General features: G+C 31.7%; 2 protein-coding genes across 2 annotated transcripts; one reads left to right on the forward strand and one right to left on the reverse strand.

Moving 5' to 3' along the window:
• Nucleotides 1-2,238: 2,238 nt before the first annotated feature.
• LOC106665573 (pancreatic triacylglycerol lipase-like) lies at nucleotides 2,239-3,798 on the forward strand. Its single transcript, XM_014392068.2, has 8 exons — nucleotides 2,239-2,387; nucleotides 2,475-2,598; nucleotides 2,658-2,803; nucleotides 2,854-2,952; nucleotides 3,058-3,204; nucleotides 3,259-3,444; nucleotides 3,502-3,655; nucleotides 3,710-3,798. Exons 1-8 carry the CDS (start codon nucleotides 2,348-2,350, stop codon nucleotides 3,777-3,779), a joined length of 966 nt encoding a protein of 321 aa, XP_014247554.1. The 5' UTR covers nucleotides 2,239-2,347; the 3' UTR covers nucleotides 3,780-3,798.
• Nucleotides 3,799-3,819: 21 nt separating this feature from the next.
• LOC106665572 (lipase member I-like) lies at nucleotides 3,820-5,692 on the reverse strand. Its single transcript, XM_014392067.2, has 7 exons — nucleotides 5,570-5,692; nucleotides 5,261-5,462; nucleotides 4,869-5,017; nucleotides 4,542-4,796; nucleotides 4,295-4,486; nucleotides 4,060-4,213; nucleotides 3,820-4,004 (listed from the first exon to the last, which is right to left on the reverse strand). The coding sequence occupies exons 1-7, from the start codon at nucleotides 5,622-5,624 to the stop codon at nucleotides 3,920-3,922; spliced, it is 1,092 nt and encodes a 363-aa protein (XP_014247553.1). The 5' UTR covers nucleotides 5,625-5,692; the 3' UTR covers nucleotides 3,820-3,919.
• Between the last annotated feature and the right edge of the window lie 5,632 nt (nucleotides 5,693-11,324).

Below are 11,324 nucleotides of genomic sequence, written 5' to 3' on the forward strand. Positions count from 1 at the left end.
GCCAACGTTTCTATCTTTATTGAGATCATCTTCAGGGCCTGGGATTTACAAACATTGTTTAAATTTAACAAAAACATGTAAGTTGAGGAAAAAAGTGAATTTATACAATGCAAATAATTATTTGTTTTACATGTATGTATATATATTAAATCAAAGTATTTCTACTCACTACATTACAAACATTTTGAGTGAGTAGAAATACTTTGATTGAATTTTTTTTTTTAATTATTTGCATTATATAAATTCACTTTTTTTGGAATTAGGACTAAGAATCGCTGTAAAATCAGTGTATTTGTTGGAATGTTAACATGTATAGGAATATTGCAGTGTGTACTGAAAATAGAAACGGGCCAAGTATGCTTCCCTGAGGAACACGCTCTAATAAGAACGTGTATGGGGTGGGAGTACAGTTCCATGACGGACTCTGCAAATCCTTTTGTCAAATACGATCTCAGTTTTCGCACATACCCTAAAAACTCGATACATGACCTGTTCTAAACATCCATTCAGTGCTGCTTTTGTACAAGGATAAAGGTGGTATTGTTAGCACAACGAGCTGTTGAGTTGTAGAGTGAAATGAGCAGAATCGTGATCATTTTTCTAGAAGTTTGACAAGGATATACAGGGTGTTTGGCTACTCATGTTACAAACTTAGCCAGTAGATTCGACATTCAAAAAGAAACCAAAAAGTCCTAATTAACTATGGTCCTAATTTCAACAGTTTCGGAGTTAATTCACTATTTCTGATTTTTTAAGATTTCTCGACATTGTTTTAAATAAACAATGATCACTCCAAATTTAAATTTTTTTCGACAAATCCGTTCATACCATTGAAAACTACGTTAAATTTCCAATAAGATGTGCTCAATACAAAAGCTGTAAACATTGGTGAAATAAATGTTTTAGTTGCCAGAATTTTGAAAAATGTGTGGTCATTAGTGACCGTTTGTCGATGATTATTCAGAGATGCGGTCTGGTGTGATGTACGTTTCGGAAAAACATTTTCTTTATCGTACCAACGTTTCGATCTTTATTGACATCATCATCTTCAGGGCCTGGAATTTACAAACATTGTTTAAATTTAACAAAAACATATAGGATGTGAAAAAAGTGAATTTATACAATGCAAATAATTTTTAAAATATAAATATGTATATTCATCAAAGTATTTCTACTCACTATATTACAAACATTTTGAGCGAGTAAAAATACTTTGAATATTAAAAAAAAAAAAAAAAAAAAAAAAAAATTAATGCATTGTATAAATTCACTTTTTTCCATATCCTACATGTTTTTTGTTAAATTTAAACAATGTTTGTAAATCCCAGGCTCTGAAGATGATCTCAATAAAGATTGAAACGTTGGCACGATAAAGAAAATGTTTTTCTGAAACCTACATCACACCAGACCGCATCTCGTGATTTCTGAATAATCATTTTTATCAATATTACTAGGTGTATGTTTTTTTTGTTTTTTTTTTAAATTTCATTAGCTAGGTAATAACATTAAGTACCTATTTTATATAAAAATAAATATTGTTTTTTGGTGATAATTTTTTATTCAATTTATACACTTTATATTGCTGAAATGGGATTTGGCAAATAACAGAATTGGAATATTTGGAATACTTTAATAATTTTTGAACATTTCGTATAATGACTGGTCAGTATGATAAACTCAACATGCTGACTTATTCTTTATTCATACTGTTCAAATAGGTTTGGTCATTATGCATAATGACCAGTCAGTATGATAAAATTAAGTTTATTTGTCGCTTTGTCTATAGTTTTGGTCATTATTCATATTGCCCGGTCATTGTACATAATGACCAATTATTCACTATGCCCATGACAGGTATACTAAACAAATAACAGTGACCTCATATTTTAATTGATAAAGGTACTTATAGGATTATTTAAGTAGTTCAACAGGTCTTAAAAGTCTTCAAAGTCACAAATCCCTTAATAAATTATTAGAGAATTTAGACTGATTATTGGTTTTTATCAATTTAGTCTATCAAAAATGAGAGTTTTTAGTTTACACTCTTTAAAAAAAAATTACATGATGTATCCTCTTTGTGTCTATTAAATTTGTAATTTTTAAAACAAAAATTCACCCTATTATTAAAAGCGTGGCACACATTAAACAGGTTTATTTAGAATTTGATAACGAAAAAACACCATTGAAGAACGGTTGCTCATAGTGGGCACAAATCATTAACAGCATAATCTGTTTTCTTTTGATGTGCCGCTCTATTTGAATTCCAAGCTTCATTGTTACCAGTTTGAAAGAATGGAGAGCACAAAACAGAAACCTAGATAAGAAAGGTACTCTAGAACGTCTAGTCATGAACTGCAGGCATCTCTTAATTCTACTAATAATTAAAGGTTGTTTTTATATATATTTTCTAATTTTTCTACTTGTATTAAGCTTAAACATATTCTCAATATGATTGTACTCTTTATCTCTTGTAGGCTTTAATGGAAAAGAATGTACATCACAGTTTTTTACTTCTGATATCAAAGAATACAAGAACATTGATAACGCTTCTTTTTGGTTTGATGCACAATCTAATGTCAATTTTTTGCTGTACACAAGGTTTTCTCTTGTTTATCTTTCAACTAACGAGACAATGACACATTGTTGTTTATGCTTAGGTATAATGAGAAGGCACAGAAATTGATTTATGGTAGCGTATCAAGTGTGATGTACTCAAACTACGATTTGACGAAAAAGACCAAAATATTGATTCATGGCTGGCTGAACTCAGGGGAGAACTTTTTCTGCGAGCAACTCAAAAATGGTTAGTGATCAATCTTTCTAGTGGAATCTTGACTTAAGATGGTTTTTCAGCATATTTGCGTGCCCATGATTACAACGTGATTGCAGTCGACTGGTCTGCCTATTCCTACAACCCATATTTAATTGCAAGATTCTCAATTAATGCAATAGGTAAGTTAATTATTTTATTATTTTTGTTTTTACAACTTATAGTAAGAGGAAAAAACCAGTGAAGTCAGCATTTTCCTTTTTATGAATTATTTATGTAACATCCAGGTCCGTATGTCGCCAAGATGATCGATTTTCTCATAGAAGATATCGGCACAGATTACACCAACGTACATGTCTTGGGGCACAGTCTGGGTGCCCATATAGCAGGCCTGGCAGGGGAACACATGAGGCAAAACCTCTCCAGAATCACAGGTAAAAATGCCCACCTGTGCGACAATAATCGTTTTGAGACATTTACGATTTTAGGTATGGACCCAGCGAGCCCGTTAATTTTGGGCAACGGCCACTACAGACTCGATGAGACAGATGCCAACTTTGTCGACGTGATACACACAAGCGTTTATTACCTCGGAGTCTACAAGCCAATCGGTCATGTCGATTTTTATCCGAATGGAGGCGGCCCCCTTCAACCAGGATGCGGAGTCGAAATCGGTCAGTTTTCCCGTCAAACGTTTCAAAATTAAAAAATACATAATAGAAAATTTTCAGGTGTATGCACACATAGAAGATCATACAGATATTATATAGAATCTATATTCAATTTATATGGATTCATGGCGAAAAAGTGTGAGACTTGGCAAGATTTCGTAAGTAACAACTGTCTGGCTGAAGTAGCTTTCATGGGAGAAAATGCATCACCAATGTAAGACATTAAATTTTCTTAACGTTATGAATATTGCATAAAATTTGATTATAGGTCAAGAGGCAAGTTTTATTTGAGGACAGCAACAAGCCCTCCTTTTGCACTGGGCAGTTTATTTTTTTGATGTACTAATTCTAATTCGTTCATAACATGGTAAAAATAAATTAAAAATTAAAAACTGTATATATTTCGTTTTACAATGTATTACAAAATTTATCAAAAAATAAATAATTATCACATGTTCAGCTGTGTTGTTTGAGAAATTTAGGAAACTGTCGTTGTATGATTTGTCTGATTTGCTGAAAAAGGGAAAGCACCGTTTGTTTCCAAATAGAAGATTCCTTTCCAACTGCAAAATAAATTTTCAATTATAAAAGTAAATTATTTTATATGCAAAATCATACTTTTTTGATGCTGGATAGCCCATTAGCGCTCCTTCGTTCACACATTTGACGACGAACGCATCTGCTAAACTTGGACAGGTGTAAGCTGAGAATTCATGGTCGGTGATAAATGATTCAGTGAACAGTTCATGTGCTCTAGAATGGCTGCAACCACCTGTGTAGTAAAAATTATTAACGATAACTAATTAAATTTCTTGTTTAAATGTATAAAACTGTAAGCCAATTGACAACTCACCAAAGTCGTACCAGTGGCATCCTGGCTGTACTACTCGGCCTCCATTCGGGTAAAAGTCTGATGTGCAGATTGGTTCTAAGACGCCCCACAGTCCACCGCAGGTGTGAATACAATCGACGAATTCCGCGTCGCTACTATCAAGCCTTCCATCATTTCCGGCCACTCCGAAATTTGGCAGGGCTGGGTCCAAGCCTGAAATTTCATAGTTTTAAAACTGCCCGTCAATGACGATATAATTTTTATTTACCTGTGATTCTTCCGACGAGGCCTAATTTCTTTTTGAGCATCAGTCCAGCAAAACCGCAAACGTGAGCACCGAGGCTGTGCCCTATCAAGTGTACGTTTTCTAAACTCACTTTGGTCCGGACGAGGAATTCAATAAATTTGGCCAAATCTTCTCCTATGTCTTTTGTACATGCGGCAGCATTCGGATAGTAGCTGCTGCTCGCCTTCGCCTGCCAATCAACCAAAATAATATTCGCATCCTCGCGGTCTAAAATATCTGAAAAAATTTAAACGTTAATGAAAAGTTAATTTTCACTTTTTGCTTATTCCAACTTTAATATTAGCTTACTATTTTTCATTTTCTGTATGCCTTCAGATAGATAATCTACTTTATATCCATGGACTATAATTTTTAGAGGCTTTTCAGGTTTCCATTTTATTTTTAGAATGGTATCAAAATTTCCTATTTTAAGTGGGAGCCCAACATTCTTCATATCCCTAAAAAAATATCACATTCTTATAAAGATTCTTTCATTTATTGATTAATTAATTTTTTTACATTTATTTGACGAATTTCTTATCTAAATTGAAAATATAGAAACACTTTAGTAATAAGTACCACTGTGATTTTCAAGTAAAAAATACATTTAAAAATTGATTAGATTAATGTATTTTTTTTCATTGCTAATACTAGATAATAGAAAAAAGCTAGTCATAAAAAGTAGTGAAATATCATTTTACCTGTTATATAAGTAGAAATTGACGGAATCCTCATTTTCAGCATTGACCTTATAAAGACTTTGAAATTTTGCCATTTTGGTCGGTAGTTGTAAGAAGACCACATGCGATTTGCCAAATTTGTCCCTGACGACAGTCCACTTTTGGTTGTCGAAGCTGACTTCTTTGTTTGTAGACGGTTTCCATTCGAGGATTCCTCCTAGGCCTGAAAATCAAAATGCAATTAATAATAAATTAATAGTAATAGCTAATTTAAATTTGCAGGATGTAATTCGTTTACTTAAAAAAAAAAAAAAATGTATATATAATTACCAAAAACTTTGGTGACACACATGAACAAAAGTACTGAGTGTTTTTCAAAAAACATTTTTTTTTAATTTGTTCAATACCTTTGTATGGCAAATTTGACACTGTACTCCAATGGATGTCCAGTCGATTTATAAACATTTTTGTGGCATCCATGCTCTTAAATGACAATTATTGCGATCTTATCAATGACGATATTTCTCAAGAGTAAATTTTTTTTTACAATGGAAACCACTTTGTTTAAGTGCTAATTTTTGGCCCCCTGAAACAATTGTATTCATTAGCTTGTAAAGATTTGTTTACAGATAGTGGATAGAGTTAAAGAAATAACTGTCAATAAATTAAAAACACTTGAGGTTGTTAATTCGCACTATTTTTCCGATATTTTATAGTCGAATCAACTCAATACTGGGTTTATTTTAATTATGCAATATATTGCTTTGCGCCAAATTTTGGACATACCTATGGAGCTACTGCACTTTTACTTATTCTCCAAACAGGGTCTGAGATAATACATGTTAATTAAATAACTTTTTCCAAGCAGAATTGATATTGGCAGACCTTTTGATGAACTATGTGACAAAAGTGTTTCTTAATTATTTATTAGTTTGGTAATTTCTGTTCATTTTGGTCTGCTTATCCTCTCTGAGTTTGTCTGTCAGATGCGCTTTGGCATTTTCAGTCTGCTTTGTGCAAACTTTTGGACTGGAGCTACTGCACTTTTGCCTTAATGAGAAAATAAATTAAATATTTTTATTGTTGCAAAATTGATATTGGCAAAACATTCTGATGACCTGTGTGACAAAAGTGTTTCTTAATTATGTCATTTCTATTCCTTTTTGTCTACCTATCCTTGCTGTTAATTATCAGATGAGTCATGATATAATTAACAAGCCGAAACTTTATAATTTTTTTATAATTAGATTACTGCACTGGACGTTGAATTTTTTACAAATCAACTGCTGGAACAATAAAAAAACCCAGACTTAATCCGCCAAAGGTTGGATGAAGATAACACTGGCACACTTTATCTTATAAAAGAAACTTGATCGCACAGACATAACAGAGACACACTGAAGATGGCGAAAAGCCAAAATGCGTCTGACAATTAGCGAAGGTAGGCAAATTAAAATGTTCGTTAACAACCAAATTACTGGTTCATCATCCTTAGGCAGCATGGAGAAATCTTTATTACGAAGTATAAAATCATATCTTAATTTATGAGATTTCATGTTGGGGTCTTATATTTCTTTGGTGGTTTTTGACCATTTTGGTCTATCAAGCTACAACCTAGCTACAACGTAAAATTTCTTTGCTGAAATGTAAATCTGCCATCTTAAATCATCAGAAATAACATTTAAAAAATGATCAAACTACAGGTATGTCATCAACATCACACTTATTATTTATTACAATTAATTAAGCATTTCAGTTGAGATAAAAAAGTCAATGGCACGAGCGGGATTCGAACCCACGATCTTCGGCTAGATATGCCTTTTCCCTCCTGTTTGCCATTTTTCAATTGTCGCCGAGAATCCAATCCGATTACACAACATTTGAAAAATGGCCAAAAGGAGGGAAAATTCAAAAGGCGAGGTTGAGATGGGAAGCTAGTGTCCGAGTGGATCGAGGTCACGATAGCTCAGGTGGTAGAGCAGCGGCGTATCTAGCCGAAGATCGTGGGTTCGAATCCCACTCGTGCCATTGACTTTTTTATCTCAACTGAAAACCTTAATTAATTGTAAGATATTAATTGGTCAAGCGGACCACGAAACTAGTAAACTTATTATTTATATTGTGTATCATTATTTTCATTATTTGCATTAATGCAAGTGATTTCTCTTTAAATTAAAGTTTTGACTGTAGTGCAGATATGTTTAAGAAGAATGCTTGGTTTTGTCATCTTTCAATATGGTTTTTTATTTAACAACATACATTTTTAAAAGAGCATTTCTTATATTAAATACGTGAAAAAATATCCTGGGAAAATATACATGATTTTTTTTCCAGATTTATTGTTTGTTTATCTAAAAAAATGATACATCATAACATAAAGATACTTTATCATAATCTCAATTAATGGAATTCTTCTTTTTGCTCCTGTCATAATTCAATTATCTAAGAAAGTATTGTTGAAAGGGCAAGGCAAAAAAGGGAAATATGTGAAAACTTCACAAAATTTTAAAAATTCAATTTAACATTTTGCAAACGTCCATCACTCTGATCAATTCATTTAATAGAAAAATACCAGTAATATGCAGACCAAAATGATCATATTTGATTAATCTACGATTTTTACAACAAAAAATGCATTTATTATGCAAACAAATTGTCAGGTCCCTGAACTTCAACTGCAATTCAGATTCTAAGACAGAACTGATTAAAGGCACTTGCAGCATATTGTACATTACATTCGACGACTTCGGACCTCCACAGATTGTAAGAAATTAAATCTCCAGGCACTTTAATATTTGCCTTCGTTCAGGCGATAAATCAAACTATGCCTAAGTGCCTCTTGAAGTTTTGAGTATAACAGACGTAAAACAGAATCACAAAATTATCTTGCGATTTGTTATTTATTATTATTACAGACGCAATGGATTTCTGGTCATTTTTTCTTTATCTTATCTCCTTCCCATCGTATGATACATCGTATGATATGTCATAGTCATCTAATGCAAGCAGTCTATTGTTTACAATTACCTCTTAATGGTCATAACTAATGAATCATTGGTTTTCAATAAATTAGAGTCGAGAGTTGAAAATATTGTTCAATTTGTGTTTTCAATAGAAAACAAAGAGATGTTATTTAATATCTTGAATTGTTTTGTATTAGCGTATTCACCTAATATATTACATAACAAGAATTTTCATTGATAAAAAAAGACAATAATGCCTTATATAGAGAGGTAGATTTTTTTGTAGATTCAAAATACCATTAAACCTTTTCTTTATTTGCCTATATAAAAACACTTATTATTTGTTCATGTCAAATAATGTCCAGTTCATTCATAGCATGAAAGAGGGCTATATTTGTAAACCTATATTGCAATCCAAATTATCAACTTTTAATGAAATTATGCAAAAGTTGTTGCCCTGAAAGCCCCTACAGCCGATGGCAAAGCATTTACCAAATAACACTTGATATATCTAAGCATTGAAAATCAAAATATCCATAAGATTAAATTAACTGAATTATACAGAAATTTAAAATAGTCCTCATGAAAGTACAAATAATGAAGAATACGAGAGTCAGCTTCTTCGTGATGTCTGATTTTAATCTTGTTCAAAAATTTGTGTATTATTTAGATTTTTTTAAATAATTCTAGGTTGTTTCTCATCATTCTAGTCACACACTTGATATATTGGGAAAAACCCACCATTGAAGATGGCAAGATTTCAACATGTTTGACAGATTAGCATAGCCAGATCTAATTACAAGTTTGATGCCCTGAAGACTTAAAAAAAAAATCAATCAGAATATTTTTTTAAACAATTAGGTAGTTTTAAAATTTTAATTACATCATTACCAGTCATTTTGGTCAGCCTTTCGTCATTATGCTTGATTTCAACCCAGCGCTGATTTTACATTGTTGTGGGTTTTTGTATTGTTTAGATATTTGATTTATTCTTTATAATTTTAGGTTGTATTTGATCATTCTAGTCACACACTTGTTATATTGGGAAAAACCCACCACTGAAGATGGCAAGATTTCAATATTTCTGATAGATAAGCATAGCAAGATATAAATACATGTTCAACGCCCATAAATTTTTTTTAAAAATCTTTCAGAAAAAAAAATTAAATTAGGTAGTTTTAAGATTTTTTGCGATATCAACCCAGCGCAGATTGTAGATTGTGTGTGTGTGTGTGGGGGGGGGGTTATATTGTTTAAATTTCTGATTTATTTTTTATAATTTTAGATTGTTTTTCATCTTTCTAATCATATATTTGTTGNTTTTGAACGAAGCATTTGGACTTATCTTCTGGGGCCACTCACCTCAACATAAGTTTAAATTAGCAATTGATTATCCAATGGCCAACTAAAACAAGGACATGAATTGTTAAAACGATTGGGTAGTTTTAAAATTTTAATTACAGTGTTACAAGTCATTTTGGTCAGCCTGTACATGTTGTACTTGATTTAAATGTAGCACTGTTTTTAGATTGTTGAAGGTTTTTGTATTATTTAAATTTTTGGTTTATACTTAATAATTCTGAGTTGATTGTGATCATTCTAGTCATATACTTTTTGTATTGTGACAAACCCACTATTTAGATTTTTGGCCAGAAGACAAACAAAACAAAAAAAAATCAATCAGATAATAAGTTTTTAAACTATTAGGTAATTTTAAAATTTTAGTTACATCATTACCAGTTATTTTGGTCAGCCTTTCGTCGTGCTTGATTTCAACCCAGCATTGATTATAGTTTGTTGTGGGTTTTTGTATTGTTTAGATTTTTGATTTATTCTTTATAATTTTAGGTTGTTTTTGATCATTCTAGTCATATACTTGTTATGTTGAGACAAACCCACCACTGAAGAAGGCAAGTTTTCAAAATTTCTGATAGATTAGCATAGCAAGATCAATGCCCCTAAGAACTCAAAAAAAAAGTTCAGAGAATAATTTTTTAAACAATTAGGTAGTTTTAAAATTTTAATTACATCGTTACCTACTGTAAAATGAGCCATTTTGGTCAAACTGTAATCATTGTGCTTGATTTAAACCTAGCACTGATTTTAGATTGTTGTGAGTTTTTGTATTATTTTGATTTTTGGTCATTTTGGCTGGAAGACCTCAAAAAAAAAATATAATCAATCAGAGAATAACTTTTTAAAAAATTAGATAGTTTTAAAATGTTAATTACAAGCCATTTTGGTCAGCCTTTTGTCGTTTTGCTTGATTTCAACCCAGCGCTGATTTTAGATTGTTTTGGGTTTTTGTATTATTTAGATTTTTGGTTTATACTTTATAATTCTGAGTTGATTCTGATCATTCTCATCATATACTTTTTGTGTTGTGATGAACCCACTATGAAGATGTCAAAATTATAAATTGTCTGACAGATTGGTATAGCAAGTCCTAAATACGGGCTCATCAATGTCAAAAACAACTCAGGAAAGATTTTATATAATGATTAGGTAGATGTTTAGGTCGTTATCAATCATTTTTGTCAGTTTTTCCTGGTAGTGTTTGATTTCAACTGGCTCTTTATTTTAGATTTTGTGAATTTTTGTATTAAAAGTTTTGGATTATTCTTGATCATTTTAGGTCATTTCGTATCATTCCAGTCACATCCTTGCTGATTTGGGATAAACACACCACTGAAGATGGCGAAATGGTAAAATATCTGGCAGACTGACTAGTCAGATTTAAGAAAAAAAGGAAATGACCTAATTGCAAGTTCATTTTAACCTCCACTTCATCTTATTGATTAACTTTGATTCTTATGAATTTTTTATTGATATTTATTTTAGATAATTCTTGGCCATGTCTGATCATTCTACTTTCATCATTGTTTTGTTTGGGCAACCCCACCATTGAAGAAGGCAAAATGTCTTACACACTAACAAATCAAAATGTTATATTCTTTTTAGCATTTTCAGCTTTGGGTCTGTGTGATTTTTATGTAGTCAAGTCTCTTTTATAAGTCTGTGAGAGTATTAATTACACAGAAATCATAGCGATGCACTACTGAAGATGTTGAATAGCCAAAACAAATCTGACAGACCCAACTGTTAACTCATGGTTTATTACG

The sequence above is a fragment of the Cimex lectularius genome, unplaced genomic scaffold (genome assembly GCF_000648675.2).
Source record: "Cimex lectularius strain Harlan isolate CLEC.00 unplaced genomic scaffold, Clec_2.1 scaffold331, whole genome shotgun sequence".
In the NCBI taxonomy this organism is placed as follows: domain Eukaryota; kingdom Metazoa; phylum Arthropoda; class Insecta; order Hemiptera; family Cimicidae; genus Cimex; species Cimex lectularius.